This window comes from Pseudochaenichthys georgianus, chromosome 15 (genome assembly GCF_902827115.2).
Source record: "Pseudochaenichthys georgianus chromosome 15, fPseGeo1.2, whole genome shotgun sequence".
NCBI classification, from domain to species: domain Eukaryota; kingdom Metazoa; phylum Chordata; class Actinopteri; order Perciformes; family Channichthyidae; genus Pseudochaenichthys; species Pseudochaenichthys georgianus.
The window spans coordinates 33,347,355-33,374,715 of NC_047517.1; the positions used below are offsets into that span (position 1 = coordinate 33,347,355).

The 27,361-nt window shown below is 39.1% G+C and overlaps 1 protein-coding gene across 2 annotated transcripts; it reads right to left on the minus strand.

Moving 5' to 3' along the window:
* pank1a (pantothenate kinase 1a) lies at window positions 1-26,478 on the minus strand. 2 transcript variants are annotated; one of them, XM_034101244.1, is made up of 8 exons: window positions 25,663-26,478; window positions 11,670-11,816; window positions 10,975-11,180; window positions 10,005-10,258; window positions 8,824-9,000; window positions 7,948-8,071; window positions 5,611-5,736; window positions 1-5,131 (listed from the first exon to the last, which is right to left on the minus strand). In XM_034101244.1, exons 1-8 carry the CDS (start codon window positions 25,940-25,942, stop codon window positions 5,072-5,074), a joined length of 1,374 nt encoding a protein of 457 aa, XP_033957135.1. In that variant the 5' UTR covers window positions 25,943-26,478; the 3' UTR covers window positions 1-5,071. The 2 variants fall into 2 exon arrangements, with proteins under 2 accessions (XP_033957135.1, XP_033957136.1); XM_034101245.1 differs by lacking the exon at window positions 25,663-26,478 and adding an exon at window positions 24,925-25,138.
* Window positions 26,479-27,361: the final 883 nt, after the last annotated feature.

Sequence of the window (27,361 nt, forward strand, 5' to 3'; positions counted from 1 at the left end):
TTGCTCATCCAGTTTTAGTTTAATTCCTTTGTGGAAAAGAATCTCTTCACTTCAGTACATACACATTGCACAAGGCAGGGAGCCATTATTTTTATTTGTCTTTTTTTTCTATTTTAACCCTTTATTTTTCCCAAACCCAGAGTTAAAAGCAGCAGCAGAATTGACGCAATAACCAGCACCTATAGGCTTCCCAAAATGCTCATACCCAGATCCACATCACAGAGAATCCAACAGAAAAAGGCATCCGGACTGTTTAACACTTTTTCAAAATACCACATTTTCCCTACAATTCCCAATCGAAGTAACTGACATAATAAGCATGATTATCTTTAATCAAAGTCTGAACTTGAATAAAACCAAGAAAATGTTAATAAAGTTACAATACATGTACAGAAATACTATCTGATTGGTGGGTTACCACATGTACAAAGGATGACAACACTTCTATACAACCAATAATAAACATCTACACGTATGTTATTTAACGCTATTCGTCATTCAAAGTGGTTTGTCACGGTGCATCTTCTGTCTACGTTGGGATTTGCAAAATAAGTGCCGGGTCATATTTGGGAAGCCAAGAACTGTTGAAACAACTTAATCAACAGAAAGATTGCTGGTGTAGAATATATCATATTAATATTATTTACAAAATCTCTGTACAATCAAATACACAAGGTTGAAAATGTCTGTCCTGCTCGTCAAGCATTCCAGAAGACAGTTTTAAAGGTGGGATGTATTCACGCAACAGGGTGTTAACTGGATTAGGCCCTTTGAGAAAAGGTTAAGCAAAGGGAGTGCAAACTATCACACAAGCCTAAGGTCAGAAGGTCACAAGGAACATTATGTCACGGTTTATAGTATGCAACATGAGGTTTGACAGGATGTTTACAGTTTGATTTATATCGTAAACAAACACTGTTCAAGATAAAAGTGAACCCGGGTCATTCATCCAACAGAGATTGACAGTTTAGATGTAAATCCAAAATAGCTGTAGGTGTGTTAACAGAGCTTCTTACAGCATGTGTTACTGTGCATACATGTTTAGTCACACAGACTATACCAACGAAACATGCATGGTACACTCATTTTGGTGCATAATCCGGCCTAAAACATTCTGTTGCGAGCATTCACCTTGAATAGTGTTAACAAATCAGCAGGACAGAAACTTCAGGAGGAGAAATTATCTTCCGTCAAGATTCAAAGGATTTTTAACAGGGGAAAACTCACATGGGTTGCATATATAATTTTAAAAAACATTTACAAACAAGTCCAATAGACTGGTTGCTTTAAAGAAGAGGTGAGTTTTTTGAAAGGGAAAAAGAGATCCATGGGTGAGTTACTGCATAGCCTGTTGGTTAGATTTCACTAAGGGTGGCATGACATTTAAAGCCAAAACGCCTACTAGTATCACTGGAAATAATACTGATGTGGGTTGGATGGTCCCAGCAGGAAATTAACCTCAGACAAAGTTTACTGAGGTCCAAACCCCAGACTCTAAAAATCTTAACTCAGACTATCATCAAAGCAGATAAACACCCACATTGTTGACTTTTCATTACAAAAAAATTGACTGTAGGCTTAAAAGCTAGTTTACTTAATTGACTGAACTCTTGCCTAATGCCGTGTCAGTGTTATCACAGTAAGGATGTGAAAAGGACCAAACGTGTGTCAGTGCAAGATGTGACACTGCTTTGAAAGATGGGTTTCATGACTCTTGTTGCTGAAAACATACAAACATAATTTATGTGTAGCATTTTACATTCCAGCCAGTGTCATTTGGTTTTTGTATTAAAAAAACTGAAGCTGCAGCAGTAATACAATAATTAGGTACATCAAGTATCTGAACTCATGACATCCCCATGGCATTACATAAACTCTGGCGTAGAACTGTTTTAGATTAGTAGACTTATTTTACAACTAGCATTTATACCACTACTAGGAACATAGCAGTACACTAAAATGCTGTCAAACATGTACAGTAATCTATGGTATGCGGGGACCATGCATCATCGTAAAACGGACATCAAGGACGCAGCGAGATGTTGAACAGCAGATTGTAAAAAGTTCTAACGGACTTCTATGTTTAAATGTTCCTCGTACTTGGGTGTTCAGCTGATGTGAGATAATAGGCCCTGCAGGACAGTGAGCAGGTGTGTTTGAAAAGAAAAGAATCATCAACTCACAGTCATTACTTTTTCTAGTTATGCAAATCAGCACGTTTTAAAAGGCTTCTCAGCCTGATCGCACACGAAAGTGACATTTCTGGAAACAATCACACTGGTTCTTTTGTGCCAACCAAAAAAAAAAAAAACATGAAAATGCTGTACAGTATATTAAAAACACATGGGAAAACACTCACATATTTACTTCGTACTGGCCACAAAAAAGGCTTAAACCAATTATAGGACAAAACTAAATTCCGTTAAATGTTCCCAAACCACACATTTGCCCAGAAAAATAATGAAGAAAACCTGGAATAACATCAACATTTCCAGTTCTTCTTATTTATGTTACCCAAATATTGTTGTAGCTTTCCAAAGGATTACACTATAATCAAAACCATTGCAGTGCTAGTGGAAGTTAATTCTGCTCTTGTACTAAGAAGACACACTTAGGGTTAGCAGTAGAGTTGTGAATACCAAACACACAGTCTTCTGCTAGAGTACCATGGCATAAAAACAAACCATCTATAAACAAGCATAGGAAGCAGGTCTGAAACATGAGCAGAAACATGTTTGCATGCACAGCGGTACAGAAACATTGAGTTAAAGTTCAGCAGGTGAGTAATTGAAGGTAAATCACACATACATGGTGAAACCAGGCGAACACACACTGAAGGCAACTGATAGGGTTTCAGGTGAGAAAGGGGGGGATTGCACAAGATAACAAACACCAGCTGGATTTAAAGCCGATGGTACAGGTCGAGGTCACCCTTATCATCCAAACAGGAGTTGAAACAAGGAACATGTAAAAACAAATACAGACCAAAAAGCAGCTTTATAACAGAGGAAAATGGTGGGAAAATCCCAACAAAGTCGCTACTATTTAAATAGTAACGCTATATATATATATATAATAGTGTTGGCATTTTGATTATTGAAGTGATTAGGTTGTTAATGAAGGCTGCTGCAATCAAAGTAATCACAGAAAAATACTAATATTGAGCTTTTAGTTTATTACTACAGAGCACCCACTCTTTACATTTGTGATTATTTTGTTAGCCAATTAACTATTTGATTAAAAAGGACCCTCATAATTTTTGACAGTTTTCTAATGTTCGTGTATTTCGAGAAGCTGTGGAAAGCTTAAAATAACTTCAGATTCATTTACAAAACTGCTCTATGTTTCCCTTTCAACAAATAGTCAATTAAAATATGGTGATGCACAGTGCAAGTTTGGATATGGACAAACATCCTCCTACATGGTTTGCATACGTGTGACTTACTCTAATGAAGTTTGTGTTCGAAGAGATATTGGCAGAATTATTCATCTGTACCTGGGCATGTTCAATCCCCCTGGTTTAAAGGTTGGTTAAAATAGAGGCACATAGTATTGACATTCTCTAAGAAGAATACAAAGTGATAATCTGGGTTGAAGCTGGGGAATGCTGGCCAACTGCTATAACATATATTTCCAAGAGTGTAGTAATAACTGTTATTTCTCCTTTTACAGAACAAATCAATACATTTAAACACTAAAAATACAGTCTAATTTACAGGAGATTAACCAATTCTGCTTTTTAGTCTCCTATCTAATGTAGAGCTCGGTGTACTAAACCTTTTAAATGCTAGGATTCACATTTTATTTTGATATTAGCCTAATAAAATCACATTAGCATCATCCAAACAAGGCAGCAGGGGAGGCAGTGCAGTTAGTGGGACAGGAATCAGATGTCCATCTCCTGAAGTGACACTTGCAGACAGGGACAAGTAAGAGAAAAAGAAAAGGATGATTCCTTACAGTGATAAAAAAGAAAATTCCCATTGGTTATCCCAAATAACAAACACTGGTCGCTGAGGCAGGCTGGGTCCTGAACTGTAGTTGTAGCTCGTCATTAACAGAAATCAACAACGCAGGCAGTCTGTAGCGCCATCTGTTGGAAGACAATGTCTTGGTCCCATCATCAAACACTAAACTCAGCAGGTTAGGTACGCATGTGTGGCAATATGGTGTTGTTAATGTTGGTAGGCAGAAGGAGGAGAAATAAACAAAAAAGCAAAGGCCATGTGCAGTGGAGCAACAGAAATGAAAAAAAAAGTTTTTCTGCCCCCATCTGGGCTGAAGGTGTCGTACGAATCTCAACAGGATTTGGCTTCAGTGCACTCCTAAGAGGACTGTGGCATTGTGGGAAACGTTTTGTGCAACAACAAAATGCCTCCGGACCTTTAACTGCTGCCATGAGTGCTGTCCAGCTGCAGTTTGACGCAGGGGAACCACTAGTTTTGGTCTTTATGGTTTTACAGCGTCAGTAACCGATTAGGCAGCTGAAGGCTGGAGGTGTGGTGTTCAAGTTGAGTTTCTGTGGTCGCAAAGAATTAATTTATACGAGTCCATAAAATGCCCAATGAATCATTCAAGAGTGACTTATTTTCTGTGCAGACATCTTATCTTGAATAATTGTTGCACAAACAGTCTCCCGTGGAGCCACAGCCTCAAGGATGTTATGCTACAGTAGCTATTCACAACAACAAAAAAGACAAAACACACTAACATACTCTGTGTCTCTGTGCTTCCTGACACATCGCTGATTACAGGAATCAAGGGGGTTACAGGAAACCATAAATTAAAGATTAAAATATTAAAACCTCTATGATAGGGGGACTCTGTTTGGGAATTTTAGGAGATGAATGTTAGAGGTTTACATTATTTACAAGAGTTAAATTATTAAAATGGCTTTTCTCAGTTTCTGTGTCTCTCGCTCAGTGTTCCTTTAGGGGTCTCTGTGAACAGGACCTTTTTTCAGCAGCAAAGGTTGACAACATCACGGCATCGAGAGTTGATGACATCACAGCATTCAGGGTTGGATGACATCTTCCTGTCGAGGGTTGATGATGTCATGACATCGTTCACTTTATGGGTCCTCGGTTGTCTTGTGCAGCTCCAACAGCGCCCCGACAGCTCCAAAGTAACCCTGGTGCAAACACACACACGTTACACAAAATGAATGGGAGTTTTACCGAGAGCCGGAGAAAACGGTTTAACTGCTAAGTCACTAATCGATTGGTCAATAAACGCCAACTATTGTTGTAATCGTCATAGTTAATGTAATGCAAACATTTCAAATAATGCTGTTTTTTTCACCCTCTAAAATATGGAAAAATCCTGCTTTTCTCTATTCAATAAGATTCAATGTATTATCTTTGGACTAACAAAACAAGACGTATACAGAAATCACCTTAGATTGTCAGAAAGTGGGATGGACATTTTCCAATACATTTACAATTATTTCATATATCTAATGATTAATCTGGAAAATAATCTGCAGATTTATCAATAATACATGTACTGTTATAGCAGCCCTAATGACACACAAGATAAGGACACTTTGATTTCCTTCAGGTCTTCTGGTAAAGCTTGCTTAGATTCCTCCTTTAGTTGATCGGTTCTCACCTCGTGTTCCAGGAAGAGGGCTCTGAGTTGTCCTTTGGACCAGAAGTCCATGGCGTAGGCTAGCAGTTTTGTGGACACTGTGTTGATACGAAGGAAGTTCCCGACAAACACCACACGCTCAATTTTCTAAAACAAAAAATACATTGAAAAGTCAGTTTTTTTTTTTAATCTCGATTATGTTTGTGAAAGCTATAGGAAATCTATCAACACTCACATACATCTTAGTCAATCATTTGAAAACATAACATATGTGACACTTGCATAGTGACCTGTGTTGCATGTCATTTCCTGTTTCTCTCTCCAACTCATTTATCAACCATTATTAAAAAAGGCATCAAATGCGTTGAAAATTATATAAAACTTGACGAGAAAAAGCCAAATCTTGCAACATACAATTAGACTAATACTGATTGCCCAAAATAATGCCCCGTGCTCTTTCTGAGACGTCGTGACTGTCAGTCTTTTTATTATGTCTTTTAAATCTATCTTCGAGCAAATTAATACATTGAAAAGAATCCATAACAGTCACAATAAAAGAACAAGACCTTAAAGTAAGAAAGATATGGACAATATAAATGCAGTAAAGCTTACAGATTAGTACATTTAGACAAAATGCAACACCTTTTTGTCGCCACATGATGGTGCTGTAGAGCTGGTAAAAAGTTTGTGTCTACATTTTATCCCTAAAGCCATTTGATGGGAAACTAAGATATATATTAACGATAAACAAATACAATAAACCTATTATATACCAACAGCGGCCCCCAGCCCTATGCCTGGTGTCCCTGCGTGTTCGCTGCAGCTCTGTGTGCAGTGATAGCCCTGTACAATGCTGCTTGATCCCCATGCCACAAGGCAACACTGTAAAGAAGCTCACAGCACACAGACTCACTCCAGGCTGGTGCCTCTCTCCGGAAAATAACTAGTTCAAGTTTGGCTGCCAACACAAAAAAAAAAATCCAGCTTTAACAGATGCTACATGTATTTTTCATGTAACCATCTACTCGTGAACTGCAGTCACTGAACTATTAGACTGCTCCACTTTTGGTTGTTTGTTTCTTTGATACGCTCATTTGACAAAAATAAGCAGCACCCACAATCCCAAACATGCTTACAGTTGATTTTCTGAAATTCATTCACTGTTGAGTTTCAAAATATAGACAGTAAATCTGTGTTTAAAACATTACATCTTTGCTTCTTAAAACCATGCAGTACAGTTAGTAAAACAGTTACAATTTAAGCATATAGACGGATTTTGCGGGGGGGCATTGCTCCCCCTAGTGGCTGAAATATGTTACAGCATACGTCTAAAACTGTTCCAATACAAATATTTCGTATATCAATATTTTAATAGATGTACTATAATGATTGTTACAATACAAATCTGAATAATATCATGTTTTGTTTGAAATAATTTTATTTTTGAGCAGTCGCATGTTGTGACGTGTGTGTGTGTGACGTATGAGGTTAAGGACACAAGTTCCCTCGCTTTTTTTGCATACAATTGATTCAGCTATTGTATTACAATAACTAGCAGTAATGGCTATGCGGCGATTTTTAAAACGTCCAATTTCTGGGACGTTTAAGGCATCTACTTCTGCACTAGGTAGGACACTGGTTAATAATATTGTAGCGTGTTCAAGTAACCAAGGGATATAGTAAATAAGTATAAGATGTGCGCAGTTATGATAAGTTTTACAGTTGTAATGCACTGTTGTTGGGGGGAGAGACGCCCCTTCCATATGAGTGTGTGTGTGCGGCGGGCATGAGGCGTGCATGACGGGACGAGTTGTGATCGTATGTGGAAAAGTCATACTCAGTGCGGTGAACGCTGGCTTTATTGCTACTGTATCCGTAGCACCCCACCCAATAGTTGGGACTGTGTACTGACGTCAGTAAGAAAGGTTTGCCCCCCCCCCCAAGCGCAAATGTCAAACTCCGCCTATGAATTTAAGTGCAAATGTGCTCCCCCCTATGAGTGCATGTGTTATGTGCATGAATGCTTAGTTCATGCATTCACACACAAACAACCTCCCCAACACCTGACCTCGGACACAGAGAGCGGGAACTGTAGTCACCAGAGGGTGTGGAAGATGTTATGGACTGACGGACAGAGCGAACTGTACACCCTTTCAAAGATTAAAATATTCTGAATGTGTCCCAGTTTATTTCATGACATCATCCGACAGGAAGCAGCTGTGGACCTAAGCTGTTTCAGATGTTCCTTTGTCAAAGTTACTCTATTTCTTTATTTTTTATTAAGTAGAGATGAATCCCATTCAGAAAATTGTAAGGGTGCACATGTGTTGCAGCATGAGTGAGTGTGTGTGTGTTTACCTCGTTGACTGCACACATCCGTGCAATGGATCCTATGTTGTTCGTGATGGTGACCAGTGTGGCTTTAGCCAGGTCTTCCTTACTGATGCTGTCTCGCTTCTCTTTGCTCATCATGTGACCAAAACTGCAAAAAAACAGACTATCAGAAACATTGACATTTACACAGACACACTTTCCTCATGAGTGCTACTCAAGTTTGATGAACTTATGACCAGACGCACAGAACATGACCCTCTGGTGATGTCACACTAACCTTAAAAACAGTAAGTGTGTGTTTAAGTTCAATATAAAAAAAATGAAACGGTGATAATAATGTGAAGACTGATACAATCTGCTTCTCACTTTGCTTCATGGATCAACCTTTGAACACAGAGCTGCAGGTTTCATTTATAACCAAACCCAGATTAGCAAGCAAAGGTCCAAGTTTGCACGCAAGTAAGAATGTGTTTATGTGATATGAATTCATACCGCATTTGCTGTTAGGTGTATTTGTGTTATTACTTTATCCTTTGTGCAGCCATACATACAGAGCACAACACGGCACTGTGGGTTCACACTCATTTAGTTCATGTTTATGTTGTTTGACCAACTTCCTTAAATCATTTGAAAAAATAAATGAGCAAGTTCAAAGCCTGTTCTGTCCACTTTACATAATTAATGCAATTATTTATATCATATAACTTAATTATTTGTATATTTTGTTCCAAGAAGTTCAGTGTAGGTTTATCCAGATTTGTACTAAGCAATATATAGAGCACTATTTTTGAGATATACTTCACGGCTGTACCGAAATCAGTGTTTTCCAAGTCAAGCAATCAGAGGAGGTCTTGCTGAAGTGTTGCATGTTGACCCTCAGGAGACCCTGGTCCCTCTCACCTGGAGGCGACAGCAGAGCCCTGCAGGCCGAAGCGCTCGTAGTCTCCTCCGTAGATATCTTTCACCAGTTTGTCCACGTTGGTAGAGTCGCCCTTGCTGGCCATTTCCAAGGCCTCCTCGAACGTCTCGCAGCCCGTCAGCAGGCAGCAGAGGCCCAGGAATGTACCGCCACCCAGACTAAAGGTGAGAGAGGAAGTGAACAAGCTTAGTTCTAGTAAGGGAACGACAGGAAAATATGGGAGAGTCGTTTTGAACCGAATAATTCAACTTCTCCCATTAATAATATACCATACATTTGGAATAAGTTTAAGATGAATGAACTGTGTTGCCTTGGCTAATTTCATGGGTGAACTACTTTTTCCACATCAATATGCTCTCAATATGCAAATAATGTCATGCATCATTGTAAAATGAACATATCTGGAAAGTGTCATAATGAGCTCTGAGAAATAGCATTATTTCATCTTTTGTTAAAAATCTATCAGTAGGACATTTATGATAATGTGATGAAATGAGATCTGGGTTGACAGATCTGTAAGAAAAACTAAAACAAGAACATTTTTTAGTTTTTTTAGATCAAAATATATGATCGCATAATCTTAACAATAAATTCCTAGCCTATAAAATCAAGGCGGTTAAATCGGAATAATTGACCTTAGAATCTTTTCTATTGTAGCTGTGAACATTTGGCTATTTTAAGAAACCACTTGCAGTGATTCACCTTTATTTGGCAATTTAACAAGTATCTGGTAGTTCCAGTTCAGTTAGGCACATATTTAAAGACAATGTGTTCAGTCTTAGGAACGTAGTATACTATTTCTGTCGTCAAGATGCTTTCATCATATCTGGGCGGGACTTCGTTGTTTTCACCAGCTCACTATCTAATCACAATATCGTCGTTCTATTACATAGAAGGTACATAAGGTGACCATAGATAAAGAACAGCTGGAAGTCAAACAACCGCTTCTGGCTTATCTTTTTAAGCTGTAAAAGGTATGCAGCCACCTTCACCTTTTGCACATTTTCATTCACGCAAAACAACTCGCTACTTTAGGGCTCAAGGTGGACTTTAGTAGAACAAAACAAGTTGATTCTTGTTAGTGTTTTTAAGCTCAAAGGACAACATTTAGTGTTATTTATATCAGTCTAAGCTTCCCGTGGGTTTGAGCTGGTTTCCTCACCTGGTCCCAGTCACGCGTTTGTAGTCGTTCTCTGAGTAAACGGCCAGGATGGAGACCCCGGAGCCGATGTTGACCAGCAGCATGGGGAAAGGATTGTCCAGGGTGCAGGTCTTCTTCACGCAGCTCTGCGTGTCCGAGGGGTTCTCGAAGTAGTATCCCTCTGGGTGTCCGTTGAAGCTAACCCTGTCCACGTACAGCAGACCCCGGATCAGGCAGTCCAGCTCGTCCAGCTTCAGCAGCTCCAGGTCGGCCATCTGCAGCACAGAGAGCGGAGGAAGAGAAACTGTTCAAATAAACACATCAGCGAGCTTTTCAGCCATTAACCCAGAATGATTTACAAAGCACTTTAGGTCGGAAGTGTGCATGTTTCTGCTTAGTTTCTCCTGCAGAGCCAAGAGAGTTCATTGATCTAATACTGCACTGCAGAGAGGGTCAATGAACTCAGGTAGACAGGCACTGAGACGGACAAAATGTGCTCACGTCCAAAAATCATAATGCAAGAATGAGCTACTAACCTAAATAAAATGCAACGTCATTGAGAAGCACAGACATTTCTGCTCAAATCAGATTAGAACTGGGGGGAATTTTAATTCTGTTGACTGGAAATATGACAACGCTGTTTACATGGTGTTGTTAGCCTGGACTGAGGCTGCACTAATGGTTGTTTTCATTATTGATTCATTTGCCAATTACTTTTTCGCCTAATTGTGTGGTCAATAGAACTACTAGAAAATGCATGTTGTATTTTCTACGGGGCAAGGTGTGTTTTTTTGTTCAACCAGCAGCCCAAGAAATTACATTTGAGGATCCTCCCATTTGAGAAGCTGGTGAATAATTGATTGCCATATTAGACACATTCATTTTCTGCATTGTTCCTGTATTTGCAGCAGTAAACATATGCTTTCAATGAGAAATGTTGTTATTTGGACATTTTTGCTTAAAACTATTCAAGCACGTTCTCTGGCCTCACCGATCTGAATTCATTCTCGAATTTGTAGGCCCCGCCCCCGGTGGCGCAGAGCGTCGTGTGCAGGCTGGAGAAGTTCTTGTCCCGCCCCATCTGGATGAAGCGGGGCATGGCCTGCGTCGGGAAGCGGATGAAGTGCAAGTTCCCCGTCCGGCCGCACATGGTCAGGTTCCTCAGCTCCAGGTGGACGTCACGGACGCCCGTTTTACCTGAGCGAGGGAGGGAATGATTATCAAACTATACGATTCTGTATCAATGCACTCGTGTCCATTTAGAAAGTGCAAACACAAGACCAACTTTCCAGTTCTTGTGAGGGTGGGAGGGATTCTGTTTTATATGTAACAAAAGAGGGGTAGTAGTGCAATTTTCTGTAATAAGAAAACCAAAAAATGTGAAACATTTTTTTTTGTATTGTCTGGTAAATCTGCACTCCTTACTAAAGAAATTCAAAAAAGAAAAAAGAAAGTGCAAACACACTCTTCTTAATGCAGTGGTTAAAGTTCAACTGAGACTTACTTTCTATAATCTTTGCTATCTTCATAGTTTCCTTGACCTCCCTTGCCCTTTCTTAGGTACACAAATGAGTCCAGAGATGCAAGAATGTTGGTGTAACAATATGTGTGTGTGTGTGTGTGTGTGTGTGTGTGTGTGTGTGTGTGTGTGTGTGTGTGTGTGTGTGTGTGTGTGTGTGTGTTTACCATAGGCCACGTTTGAGGTGAGGTAGCGCCGGATGGACTTGAGGTTTTCCACTTCTTCCTGTTCTTCCTCTGCTGTTATGTCGACTGGCTCAAAGTACACCAACTTCACCAGCGTGCCGCCGATGTCCATACCAAACCAGGGGAAGGCTGGAGAGCAGAATGACAACATAATGTTACTCTTTACTTCAAACAACAAGACATGGTGAAGATCAAAACCAGAGAGAGAGCATCTTGACATACACATTATCAAAGTCACAACCAAAAAAAACGTAAGAAATAAAGGATATTCATTTAGAAATAATGACATGTCAGTGTTATTCTGTATTTCTATTATTTTAGCAGTTAAGTGTATGAACTACATTGCACTGGAAAACAGGTACTCAATTAATACAACTAATAGAAAAAGAACTGCCATTTTAAATAACCGATTAACCATTTTTCAAGTAAAAAAACAGATATTTGCAACTTCTCAATTGTGACGATTTTCTACTTTTTGTTGTTCCATTGTATAATACTAAATGGTCAAATATATTGGGATATTTGAATAAAAAATTGTAAGACTCTGGGAAATCCTAATGGCAGAAGATATTTTTGCCAATTTATATAAAAAATTATTAATAATAATAATAATAATAATAATAATAATAATAGCAGCAGCCCCAGACTGGAGTCTTTGCTACTAATGAAAACCCGAGATCAACCTGTTACACCAAATATACATTTCTTATTTAAAGGGGTCCAGCCTGCATCATTATATGCATCAATTGTGTAAAAGCAGCTGTATAACCCTCCTGCAGAGGAAGTGAGGACACAGTCTGGTCTGGATATTTGGTTTAGGAGAACAGTAAAAAAATAAATCCTCCAGCACAACCGGCAAGAGGGAGAAAAAACCCCCACCATAGCTCAACAAGAGCCACAGTCGCCATGGAAACAGACTACCCCCCTCCATCATTTCTTCTCCAGCCTCCTATTTTCTCTTTCATTTAGCTCCATCTCCATCTGCCTATTTTTCTCTATCTGCCATTCGGTCTATTCCCTTTTCACGACTAAACCTCCCTTCCAGCTCTCTCAGTTTTCCATTTCCTCTTCTCATCCTCGAACGCCACGCTTCCCGGCTTCGCTCTCTTCTTGTCTCTCGATCAATCTAATTCAATCAGAGTACGATTTACTGGCATGGACGGGAGAGAAGTGATACTGCAGGACGTTTTTAATGCTCTGCAAAGCAACTGTGACATTTAACTCAGAGGCACATCAGCCTTTCTAAGACTTTCCAGTGTGCTTTGTTTGAAATATAATTAAAGCGGAAATGATTTGCAATCTGCATTTTTCAAGCAAAGATATTTCAAACATTTACTAGTACCCGTTTCATATTAGTTAATTGTGTTGATCACCAGATTATATTGCTGCAGCCCTAATTATCACATATCTAAAAACATTTAAGTTACCAAACTGTAAGAATCTTCCTTGAAATGTAAGTAACAGTTTTTCATAAAAAATATTTAAAAAAAAATGTGTATTTGATGAGGTTTATATCAAACAAAACATAGAGATAACATTAGTTTTTGAAAATGTTAAAAAAAAACAGACGCAAATCAATAAATACAGAACTCAACAGATATATCTTAGTAAAAATCCTATTTGGTTTAAACTACATTTGAAGAAAATCCTACTTCAAATGTTTTCTCTCTTGGCAGAAGGATCTTTTCTATTTCATCCGTGCATATGCTGCTATTTGATAAAGCCACCAGCATTGATTCACTTGTATTTACATTGGCAGTTTAACACATATCTGGCTATTCTGGTTCAAGGCCAGATAAGTTTATTTATATAGCAGATATTTGAAGCATAATAACTGAACGCTGCTTTACCATGTTTAGTTCTGACTCTGGGGACAGAAAGCTGACCAGTCCCTGAAGACCTGAGAGATCGGGATGGTTCATAATTTAGCAGAAGATCAGAAATGTATTTTGGGCCTAAACCATTCAGTGCTTTATAAACCAGCAGCAGTATTTTGAAATCTATTCTTTGACACACAGGAAGCCAGTGTAAAGACTTCAGAACAGGAGTGATGTGATCCACTTTCTTAGTGAGGACTCGAGCAGCGGCGTTCTGAATCAGCTGCAGCTTTCTAATAGATTTTTTAGTGAGACCTGTGAAGACACCATTGCAGTAGTCGAGTCTACTGAAGATAAAAGCATGGAGAAGACAAATCATGCTGTGACATTAGTCTTTTAATCCTAGATATATTCTTTAGGTGATAGTAGGCTGATTTAGTAACTGTTTTAATGTGACTGTTGAAACTCAGGTCAGAGTCCATGACTACACCTAGATTTCTGGCTTTATCTGTTGTTTTGAACATTGCAGACAGACATTCAGTGAAGTTAAATACATTGTGTCTAAGAGAAACACTATTTTTGTCCCAACATCAACATGCTCTCATCATGTCGACCTGATGACAGGCAGCTCACATATATAAACAACTGTAGTTATGAAGAATCTGTTCAAATAAGAAAGTGAATTCATCGGATCACCTGAATAAAAAGTGAAAAGACAGCCATCATTGTTTCTGAAGCCCGAGCTATTGTCTTCAAGTTGAAATATCTTGTGTTGACCTGCATACAGCCAAACAATATTATCTGTAAAGAAGCTGGAAATAGAAGTTAATTGAATAACCTTGTAATGTGTCTGCTCTAGGTATTGCAAGTTAAACAGTTAAGACAAATCATGCTGAGATTTTTGAAGAATAATAAATTAGTCTTCCTGACTGGTTTAACAGTAGTAACACTTAACTTTTAGATGTAAAGGCTTGTTAAACTGTGGTGACTCTGGTCCTGTCCGTGCCTTCAGCATTTCTCCTGCGTGTCGTTCAGAAGATTCAACTGTTTTGACAGCAGTGAGTTGAAGGTATCTTAATGATTCTGTCCGACTTACTCAGGCAAAGTCCACTTTAAGATTAGAGCCACCAAAAACATGCATTTCATGCTTTATAATGGTATGAGCAATCCATGCATACTAGACTAACGTAAAAAATAACCATTTGTAATAATAAGTAGTATTTGGTGTCATGTTCTGTATTAGCAGTGAGTTACAAGGCCCACAAATGAACTTGAATAACCTTCCACATTTAATCTAGTGTTTACTGTTCATCATGTCACATTTGATAGAATATTGTTCGTAGTGACTTAGATTAGTGACAGTGTGAGTGGATTTATTTATTTTAAGTTATGAGTTATTGACTGGGGTTCAGTCAGTTCAAAATGATGCAACACCAACTTTGTTGTTCTTTAAAGGAAGGGTTGGGCTGGTAATGGAGATGGCGTAGCTGTCCCTTTGATATTGGTTTCTATGCCGTTATGCTCATGATATTCCCTATACATCTGCATTACACTTCATATTTTGTATTAGAAGTATGTCATAGACCGTAGTTTCATTTGTTGAGGAGTTCATGGTATTTAGTGCACTAGGTTTGTGAAACCTGTAGTTACTGAAAGTATTTGAGTGTTAGCACCACCATCGCTGCTGATGCTGTAAGCGTTAGCTCTCCACCTGCTGCTGCTCTACTACAGGTTGGTGTTTGGTTACTTTTCAGCAGGGGTCACCTATCACCTCCTTTTTATTGGTTTGACTTTTTGTTAGAGTCCCCTTTCACCTACTGACCTGTTCTGATGTCTGTAAACACGAGCTAAGAGGCATAGATTTTGTTACGGAAAATATTTTTGGCGCTAACACAGCTTTATAGAGTATCTTTAAAAACAACTTGATGTTTTTTAACAAACATTTTTGCCAGAAACATGATTCTTTATCGAGGTTGTTCGCCTTAATGACATAAGTTAAAGTATGAAATCCTGGGCAGAACTAGTAACCAGAAATATGATCTCTTCTCTGATAGAATATAGAGTAACACTTTTAGAGGCCACCCAAGGTACATGACGGTGTTTTCCTCAAGTGACAATCACATCTTCCTCCACAGCCTCAGCCAAAAACTCTTTCACAACCAAACCCATGACATTATCTAAATATAAAAAATACATTTAAATGTCATCATTGTGACATAACAGTACCACAAATCACAGCTTGTTCTCTGAAACAAACAAATACATGTCTTACTGATATTTTGAGTTACTACGAAACAGTATTATTGCTAATGCTATATCCTCAAATTGAACCTTTCTTTACATTTGTGCAAAAAGAATGGATGCATAATGAATGGCATACTATTTATTTTTACTTTAAGTACCGGTAAGTGCTGCAGCTGTTCTGTTGCATGCAGTATGCGTACAATTGGGACATACTACGTCTGCATAACATTGCAACGTGAACTTTGAGCCTCTTGCTCATAAATCTGCTGTGCAAAAGGTTGAGGATCAGAAAAGTCAGCTGGCTTGGTCTCTGCAAATGCAAGCAAAACGTCCTGGTATTTTAGGCATTCTGCATTTGACATAACGTGACATACTCATTTCTTTCTGGCATTTTAAATAATATGGTAGTATGGGAAATGGAACACCAATAATGTAGTTAAAGTGGAAATTGCTCAAATTATAAGACAAGGCAAGTTTATTTATATAGCACTTTTCAACACAAGGTAATTCAAAGTGCTTTACAAAAAATGAAAGACATTAAGAAAATGGCATTTAAAATCAGTCATTAAAAAGAAAAGCTAATAAAAGAAACATTAAAAGAAAAAATACATGGATAAAAGTTACAGTGCAGTTTAAGATGTGAATAGTTCAATTAAAAGCAGCGGCAAAAAGAAAAGTCTTTAACCTGGATTTAAAAGTAGTCAGAGTTGCAGCGGACCTGCAGGTTTCTGGGAGTCTGTTCCAAATATTTGAAGCATAATAACTGAACGCTGCTTCTCCATGTTTAGTTCTGACTCTGGGGACAGAAAGCTGACCAGTCCCTGAAGACCCGAGAGATCTGGATGGTTCATAATTTAGCAGGAGGTCAGAAATGTATTTTGGGCCTAAACCATTCAGTGCTTTATAAACCAGCAGCAGTATTTTGAAATATATTCTTTGACACACAGGAAGCCAGTGTAAAGACTTCAGAACAGGAGTGATGTGATCCACTTTCTTAGTGTTAGTGAGGACTCGAGCAGCGGCGTTCTGAATCAGCTGCAGCTTTCTAATAGATTTTTTAGTGAGACCTGTAAAGACACCATTGCAGTAGTCGAGTCTACTGAAGATAAAAGCATGGACAAGTTTTTCCAAATCCTGCTGTGACATTAGTCTTTTAATCCTAGATATGTTCTTTAGGTGATAGTAGGCTGATTTAGTAACTGTTTTAATGTGACTGTTGAAACTCAGGTCAGAGTCCACGACTACACCTAGATTTATGGCTTTATCTGTTGTTTTGAACATTGCAGACTGAAGCTCAGCGCTAACTTTTATACGTTCTGCCTTGGCTCCAAAAACCATTACCTCAGTATTATCTTTGTTTAATTGGAGAAAGTTCCGACATATCCAGTCATTGATTTGTTCAATGCACTTACTCAGTGTTTGAATTGGAGAATAGTCTCCTGGTGAAATTGTTACGTAAATGTGTGTGTCATCTGCATAGCCATGGTAACTTATTTTGTTGTTCTTCATTATCTGAGCCAGTGGTAGCATGTAGACGTTAAAGAGAAGAGGCCCCAATATGGAGCCTTGAGGTACCCCACGTCATATTTGTCAACTCAGATGTGTACTATTTACCTATAGAAACAAAGTTGTTTCTGTCCTTTGAGTAGGATTCAAACCAATTTAGAACTTTTTCCGAAAGTCCCACCCAGTTTTCCAGTCGGTCAAGTAATGTGTTGTGGTCAACAGTGTCAAACGCAGCACTGAGATCTAATAATACTAAGAGACTGCGTGACACTCATTCTCGTGACGACATATTCTTCTTGATGAAAAAGTGCTTGTGTTTCAGAAACTAAACAAGAGTGACCTCTATTCACTGTGCGGCTAGGAGGTAGACGATGTGTGGGAAACAATACAATTATTTATGCATCGTTAAAATGTTCTCCTGAGGGTAAAATACTTGAAACAGGTTTTACAGAAATAAATGACATCAGTCTTAAATATGTTAGCTTGATAACTTTGTCCCAATGGCAATCACTCAAACGTCTGAGCTGCTATTTGAACCAAGGGCCTTTTCACGAAACCGGTTTTGTCATTAGGATTCTTGACATCCATTGACTGCACCTTTCCTGCGACGATCATTAACTTGCGGTGGAAAAAACACTAACCACGAAGCCGCTTGGCTTTGCCTGAGGAAACGGGCTAACTGTCACCTGGCTGTGATGTCAAGACACATGAAGCACGGACTTAAAAAGGCATCACAGGAATACAACGTGCTGGCCTACATTCTTTCTCGACTTCATTCACTGCAGCGCTGTGGCTAATTATACACATATCTTCTGTCCAACTGTCCTTGACCATTGCATGTATCTCCCAACTAAAAGCATGGTTGTTAAACTTAAAAACCTTCCTTGAAAAATGAAGTTGAAATGAAAATGTCCATTAGCACTCAAAGGCGCACACTTATCCTGGCATTATATTTAAAAAGCACACACACACACACAATCTGTATAAAGCCAAAGGTCAGTGTGGCAAGGAGCAGGGTAGGGGGGTGATTTATAAGTAAATAGGGGAAAGTTCTCCAGCCTAACACATCTATACCTGGCACAGCGCAGTCGGACTTGAATAACCTGACGAGAAGGGATCATAAATACGTGTTTTTCCACAGATTTTCAACATTTCCTGCGATTATCAACATCCTATTGCTAAACATGTAATCACAGGTTTAACACAGAGGTCTGGTGCACAGAAAGCAAAGGACAAGAGCAACACTTGGACATCAAGTTTGTGTGATAGGACAAGAAAACACACCAGCAACTACTACAACCACTATTTCTTAAAGTGGTGCAATATTACTGCTGTATAAAATGAATACCACATTTCAAACATTTGCCCTCTCATCTACTACTACTAGATTTCTAAAGCTGGCAAAACAAACAGACAATGTGGCTGCTCCTTTCCCTACTCTGTCTAATACAATAAATAGCATAATCAATTTAAAGGGAAGACAGAGAATGAGTACAGAAATCCTTTTTGTTTTTTGGTCCTGTTAAGCCCGAAGGTACCCGAAGGACACTGTGTCTCAGGGGATCTTAATATTTAAGAACCTATTAATGTGTTATACCAGATTAACGGGAATAATCTCAGCTAACTGATGATACAAACCATTTTTACCAAAACAAAACACAAGTCTCATAAGAAGCATCTAAATGACCCGAGCAAAAAATGCTAACCTATTACTGCACCGATACTCACTCCTAGCTCCCTTATTACTTATCCAAGGTGCACATCCAACACATCGTTTATGATCGCAAGGAGACACAGAATCTAACGGTAGCCCACAACGCTAACATGTCTTACCTTGGTTTTGTCTGGTCTAAACTGGTCTTCAATGGCATTAAAACGATAAAAACGATGGTGTAGTTAATCCATATGTTAATCCAATGTGTCTGTGTCCCCTCTGAAATGTTCTGATAATCCATAAGCAATAAAACAGCTTTTCCGTTGCTTGATATCAGAGCAGCGATATTTCTCCCCCGCAAGCTAGCATTCGCAGAGAGGCTACCATTGTTTTTAACATGAGAGCCTATGGGACGATTTCCCCTCAATTCCATTGGCTCTAACGGTCAGAAAGATATGTCACATGTCAAAATCGAACAAGGGGGGCCAGAGATAAGGAAAATCCACCCAAATAGCCCCAGAAGGTTTTTTTTGCTAAATCTGTCTAAAAAAAGTCAAATATCACGTGTTTTGCATCAATCTTGATACAGGGTACTTATTATATGTTGCACTTTGGATTCCTAAAGCTTTTAATCTACTAACCCATCATCCAAGGTTAGTTTTCACTATAAGTACAAAATATTATTTGGACGGACAGTATAATTTACAGTTTTTTACCATGTTCAATCTGAATTTTCTTTAAAATAAAAAACATCTGTATTGATTCTGACTTTTCTACATCCAACTCACAGGTTTATCATTACTTTGAGAGAAAAGATTATTAATTTAACCCTTTTAGAAGGGAAGATATGGTAATTTGTTCTGGGAATGTCATTTTCGAGCCTGAGACCTGAAAAACAGGCTCGGGGCCTAACAGGTTAAAGACTATACAGTTGTGCACAGTTTCAGATTGAATGACGAGTTTCGGCCCCCTTCACCCTTACTGAAACTAGTTAGCCCTGTTCACGATCCATATGCAACAGAAAGCGGTGGAACATTGACTCGACCTGTGGCAGACCCGTGTGTTTTTATCGGAGTTATTCTCTTACTACAGAGCCTCTCACTTAAAAGTGAATAAGTCACCACCTCATTAAAACCAAAACATCCAAGGGTTCAACTTCTTTGTAATTTGAATCTGATTCTCATTAGACAGTCAGTGAAGGTTGCCGAGTGTAACTTCTGGTGTAAACAAGAGGTACTGCAGCCAGGCAGCGTTACCCCAAAGTAACCCCTATCTTACACCCCCCTAAACCCTACTTAGAAAAAGGACCCTAGAACAAAAGTGAAAAATCACATCCCAGAGGGGAGCACATTCCTGGGTCGGACCACACTGGGGAAAAGCTCAGAGGGTTATCCGGGTTTATCAGGACGGCTGGACTCTATCCAAGGATAACTCGGCCAAAAAGGACAGGAGCTATGACCGGACATTTCAAAGTTTATTATTGAGAAGTCCTTTTAATGGCGTAATCTGGGTTGATGCTGGGGTGGATTCTCGCTTTCTCAGGCGACTGAGCAACACAACAAACCACGGCAAACAATCAATTTGTGGTCAGCAGTGTGACTTTTCTTTTTTACCATCATTAATCAAACCATTTTTATGAGATATGAGAAGAATGTCATTTGTGTGTTTGGTAGAGTTTTATCACAATGTTTTCATACCTTAGTACATCTTACAAACAAGATCTTACTCACAGATACAGAATCAGGAGTACATACTGTGTGTGGTGTGTCTTATAAATGATCACCACGTTCTTGTACATTTTTGCACTTGGTGATTGGGTTTTATCTTGTTGTGTTTTCAAAGAAAAACTACTGATAGAAAAACTACTCGTCATCTTTTTCTATTACAGTGGAAGGAAATAGCCAGTGGTATTGTTAATGTTGAATGCATATCCATTGCAAACTTTAATGAGTTCCATGGATCCATCAATCAAGGACAAATGTACAGAAAATGTACTGTTATACGATGCTTAACCATCTGAAATGAAATACAGCGCAAACTATCAGAGAGAGAAATTGTGTTATTTACTTCTGCCCCTTTCTGTTGACAACAATGTAAAGCTGTTTACTATTCAGGTATAACTGAGGCCTGTACTACGAATCTAGTTCAACATATCCTGGAGTGGATATGTTTGAGTGAGCTGGTTGATCTAATCCAAAACAAACGCGCTCTCGCTAAACCAGAGGTCGCCGTGTTATGCATGGCTGCTGCACCTCGCGGGAGCGTGCACAGCGTAAAGCCAAAACTCACAGACATTTCAATGATTTGTGCGGCACAGTTAGGTTTGGCAACGGTATGATTTCCTTTTTGGAGGGCATGCATAACACGGCATAACACCGGAGCCTCGCTGCGGGGAAACTTTGGCACTGTTCCGAGTTTGTTCTAATCTGTCAAAATGACGGACTGCTTTAAGATTTGTCCGTCATTGTTAAAAAAAATCCGTCATAGACGGAAAATATTCGGTTAACGCGACCTCTGCGCTAAACTGTCCTACGACACTGGTTATCAACTCAAGCCAGCCGTACCCTATCTAGTTAGGTGTGTGTTCACATAAAAGGGGTGGTATTTAGAGCGATCGACCAATCACAAACATGGACAAGCCGCGTACTGACACCGCAGCGTCATACTTCCTGAATGAAAAGTCAACTATAATATTAGACAAATATGAAGACGTTAAACTTTAAACAGCCTTTGCAGTTGCACCTGCAAGGTGAATACAGCTGGTAAAAGAAAAAGTGTTTGAATGCGTTCATTAACAGTTTTATGATATCACTGATATCACTAAGACACGAGTGGATATGACTTTAATTACATTTGATTCGAGTGTTTCGTCAACTTAATGTGTTGCTTAAAATAATACTTCTGCATACAGTATGTGACACTGTAAGTGTTGCACCGCCAGATACGGCTCAAGAAGCTGAGTCAGATAAGGAGATATGATACATTATGATGTGATATGAATGATAATGGGACACATTGATGTCTGCACTCAGTGCCGCGGACTGTACGTAATGTTACTTTGATCGGGTTACTTATGTTGTGGCAGATATTTAAGTAAGCTTTCTTAATGCTAATGTTATATTAGTCAGATTGCTCTGAAGATGGGAGGTGATATTCTATTCATTTTCACGTTCACACAGTCGGTGATTTTTGACAGCCGTCTTTCCTGCAACGGCAGTCTAAACTGTATTTCCTTTCTCCTGTAATATGACTTGATAGTAGGGCTGTGCGATTATGGCAAAAATCATAATCACGATTATTTGGGTCAATAATTGATATCACGATTATTATTATTATTCATTGACCATTTATTGAACTTTAAAACAAATAATATTTTACCAATAAACAAGATCAACAAATATATTGGAGCGCACTTCCAAAACCATACTAAACATATATTATTAATATGATAAATAAAAATAAATTAGACCAAAATAAATTAAATCAAATATGATGCAGTGCACTGTCACAACCTACTGAAAACTCCTTAACATATAGCCAACATTTTGGTAAAACATATTCAACTCAGTTAAACATTGAAGGCTGGCCAACCGTCATGGTCCAGAAGTAACAGGAAATAAATGTTGAACTACAATTTAAGATCAAATAAAAATGTTTAGGCCACCATGGCAAATGCTGGTAGGGCTGCTCATGTCATCTCTTAAAGATGTTTTGCAAGAAACACCAGCCTGTTGACATGGTCTGGTTTCAGAGAAGAGCGCAGGCAGGTGACAATATTGCCACCTGTACTGAAGACCCTCAGCCACGCCCCGACACATGGGGTGACGCCGGCCAATCACAAAGCTTTGATGCGTTCAAGTGCATTATTCTAGCACAGGAAGATTATGTTACAGGACATTAACAATAAAACAGATTATTGTTGTTCTATTTTTAGACACATCTCGCGATCGACTGGTTGGGCACCCCTGGGCTAGACCATAGGTCCGTTGTGGTCGCAAAGTAGTCAGCTGAAGCCACATCTCTCTCAACTTCCCCACGGCATTTGTCATATAGTGCAGGCAGCGCAGACCTGCTGAAATAATACCGAGACGGCATCGCGTAACGCTTGTCCAACGTGTTGACAAGTTGCTTAAAGCCCTGGTTGCTAACAGTGCTAACTGGGCACATATCTTTAGCGATGTGAAATGTATCTCCAGGTCTCCCTTGAAAAAGAGATCATTGATCTCAATGGGATTTTACCTGGATAAATAAAGGTTTTTAATTTTTGTTTTAATTGTAAAGACAAAGTACTTGCAAATAGTGGAAATAGTTTTACCCTTCTTTGTAACGAGTTGCTGCTCTTGTTCTGACATATTCGCTCGCGCTGAACACTCACAACACATGCCACTCGCACGTGGCCGAGTGGGCTTTTAGGGAGGGGCGAAAGCGCACCCAGCAAAATAATCGTATTTGGTCAATTATGCTGTTTTCATAATCGTCGCAAACCATAATCGTAATCGCGATTAAAATACGATTAATTGCACAGCCCTACTTGATAGCTTTAAACTCTGCACACTGAGCTCTGATTGGTCAGCAGGCGGTGCTTTCACTGAGTTGATCTCTTATCCTGCAACCTAACCTGCTCCGGAGCAGGCTAGCTGTTCAGCATAAATTACCGTGGAGATCTAACCCGCTAAAAAGAGAACCAGCGTCGTAGGACCGGAAACCCTGAGTTTTCCCTGAAGTTAGCCCGCTAAGGAAAAATCCGGCTTCGTAGTACAGGCCTCTGGTCAGACTAAGATTAAGTGCTGTTGGTAAACATACACTTAACACAATTAGAAAGGATTCAATCTAAAGAGGAGGATCATTAGAAATGCAATATATAGTCATACAACCTTTTAGTTGGAGCAACATAATAAATGAATAATGCTTCTGAGTATGTGTAGGTGACATGCAGTTATTGATGTATGCAGCAAATACCACAACATTATCACAATATCGATGTAACTATATATAGAATTTTGATCGTTTAGGATGACAATATAACATCTTAGTTAACTATTGGCAAGCTCAGATTCGGATCAATACTGCATTATGCAGGCTTCTTCTCACAGGAGACCATGGCAGTTACGTACATTTCCTTGAAAGCAGAAACTGAAAAGGATGTCTCCTCTCTGCCCTCTCTTTCTCAGTCTCTCCCTAGAACAATTACGGATAGATTTCTTTAGGAATGCTGATGGGATTACTTAGCAACAAGGCCACTAGACTTGCATCTGGTTTCTCTGCAGACATTTTAACAACATGAGTTTTACCATGACAGCTACACTGACTCAGCCACAACAAACCCTAGGGCTTTGACTGAACAGCCATGCAAAACAGGCCATGAGGACTTTACACTGACATTCCCATTTCCCAGACATAAACACTAATCAGCTGCCTGGAAAATAACTTAAGACATTAAAGACAATAAAAGAAGTAGAGACATTTTCATTATTTCTCCGTTTTAATACCTAGACTTTCGATCAGTTGTGGAACATCAATAACACTATATATTTAGTAATTAATGTAGCCTACTAGCATATACTCTGTACTCTGTTTACTTTTACGACACTACAATAAAAAAGGTAAATAGTGTACTTTAATCCTCTACATTTACTGTTGACTTTGGTTCCTTGTTACTTTGCAAACTGAATGATGAGCAATAATGTGATTAAATTAGTAAAACCCTTACCAGATACAAATATTAAATCAATGTTCACATAAATGCATCAGTAATGATCATTCAGTAAAATCATATTCAGTCAATTATTCTGAAGTATACCATTCTGTTAATGATTAATTGTACTACATGTAGTTTGAGTATATTTTGATGCTAATCGTTTTGTAGTTTTTACATAACACGTAACATGACAAGGCAGGAATTTCACTTTTAACAGAAGATGTGTGCACTGTGGTATTTCTACTTTAACCAAAACATGTGAATACTTTCTCCACCACTGTTCTGAATACAATTGAATAAAAACCAACTCACACTTACCAGGTTTCTTTTCACTTATAAGCTTCATAGTGAGGCAAAATATCAGCTCACAGGTGTATACAAAACAACTAATCAAAAAGGAAATAAAGCAAAGTGTCGTTTAAAAGGTGTCAGTCGGTCTTGGGTATTTAAAGAGGCTTCACACCCTTAAGAAATGACACTTTTCTACATTCTGCGCAGAAACATCCAAGTTTTCCCGGATGATCTTTACTCACATCATCCGGAATACTCAGTTAATAAGGGGGTGGGGTCCTTCTGCCTCCTGAAGACAAGAGGCAAGTGCTGATTGGCTGAAGCAAGCCAGTCCCACTTATCAGGAGCTTTTTCACCAGCGGGCGACCAACCAATCACAGCGTAAGAAATGCAAACTGAAGGTTCATAATAACAAAAGGGGGTCTCCCTGACGACAGCAGGCTTGTAGATTGGACAAATCAATCTCCTAACCATATAACATGATGGAAAAAAGGGAGTCATGAGAGGACAATATGGTCATCTCAAAACATAAAGAACAATGAAATAAAAAAGGGGAGTAAAAGAAGAATCAAAGGTTGTTGCTCTCTTGTTGTAAAAAGGGCATAGTTGTGCAAATCCCTGCTGATGTAAGTGTTACACAGTCCATGGTTGCAGCATATACACAACAAAATAGAACACACCACCGCTTCCTTCCACCACCAGAACAAATGTCAGAACATGCAAAAATAATAATTGTCGAATGTCCCCAAACGGTTTGACACTTACGGGGTCTGCTCCGTCTCACCGACTCTGTCCTTTTCCGTAGCCTGCATCTCTTCGCCGGGGACCCGTTGCACTCTGCATCTTCCCCGCGGTGCAGGTGGTGCATGCTGGCCTCAAAGCTGCTGCTGCTGCTGCTGGGGCTGGAGCTGCTGTTGGGTCCAGAGCTGGAGCTGAATGTGGAGCCACTGCAGCAGCTACCGTTAGCGTGAAATGCCTGTCCGTTGGTGACATGAAAGGGCCCCGACGCTCCTTTCTTGTCCATCATTGACTTGGCTTTATCCATGGCAGCAGCTAGCCTATCCTAGCATCTGCAGGGAGGAAAACAAATGTACAAGCCCCGCCGCTAGCGTTGACAATCCCGGCTACCGTAGCTTAGCTTAGCCTGTGTTAGCCCCCGCTGTCTTCAATTTAGTGACACGGCAGCTAACGAATCCTTCCACTAATGCAACGTATTTCACACAGTGATATAACGCTAAAATGTGACGTTCATTACTGCTCTGAATGAAGTATAAAATGATAAGGCGAACGGACACTAAAATACAGTGTTTCCTCTGAGGTCACTCTCGGTCATTTCCCCACATATTCAGATCCGCTGGTCGGCGCAGCAGCAGCCGGTATATTGTGTGAGTGAGTGACGTCACAGCAGCTCCTCCAGCCAGCAGAGAACCCGTTTACCTCCTCCGACCGGTTTTCTCTTGTCTCTGCAAAACACCGTTACATTACACCCTAATTGTATCCTTAAACACAAAGATATGCAAGAGAGGACTCGTCTAACATTGTCTACACAACATAACAGCAGTGAAGTTCGGTTACATCCCAGCTGTGGTCTCTTTATTTATTAAAGTCGGTGCTTGTTGTCACTCCCATCAGCTTTATACCTTTGTATACGTGTGAGGTGCTCACAAAGCTGCCTGTCAACATGAGCTCACCAAAATGAACTTTTGTAACCTCGTCTATGTCTTTATTTGTCTTTCTGCTCTGCAGGATCGTCATCCTGCAAATCATTTTTAATTGTTGTAGCTTTCTGGTTTCCGTAGGCTATAATATGACATCTTGTATATAATTTGATTTAATGACATAGAAATTAAAAAAAACTTGTTTAAGTCCCACTGAGAATAAGATTTTATTTAAAGGACACACTTGATATAATTATTTAAGAGATACCTGATATCAACGGAGCATTGGATGAAGCACAGTGAAGATACAAAGATCAAACAACAATTTCAGCTTGATAAAGAAACTAGGACCATTGACGAGACCTACTCTCAATCTCAATCACTAATTAACTATCATTGTATGCATTACGGTTTCCACTTCAGCAAACATTATCAATTACTGGAAAATATTCTGTAATGAAGACTGAATTCCTATAATGTCAGAATCTGACACTAAAAGGCATGAATGCACATTGTGAATAGCAATGGACTCTTGCAATGCTGCCATCTTCTGATAACAAGTCATTGTCTGTGTTGTACCAAGATACTTTTCTAATTACTGAGTAATTTAAATAAATGTTATTCTTCTTTATAATAGTTTAATAAATAGGCTACTTTTATAATAATTTTTGCACCATATGCCTATCATAATACTCAAATCAATTAATCTGGTAGGCTAATGTTGGTGTGAATGCGGTAAACCTTTTATTGTTACTAAAATCTCTCTTCTTCTTCATAAGGATGCAATGTTTGTATGCTCCAGAAAG

Excerpts from the sequence above, each read along its gene's own strand:
- pank1a (XM_034101244.1), bottom strand. The coding sequence starts at position 25,942 with ATGGATAAAGCCAAGTCAATGATGGACAAGAAAGGAGCGTCGGGGCCC. Across the intron at positions 8,072-8,823 it reads GGCTCTGCTGTCGCCTCCAG|TTTTGGTCACATGATGAGCA; the intron begins GTGAGAGGGACC and ends GTTTTTTTGCAG. Across the intron at positions 5,132-5,610 it reads CCCTCTTCCTGGAACACGAG|GGTTACTTTGGAGCTGTCGG; the intron begins GTGAGAACCGAT and ends TGTTTGCACCAG.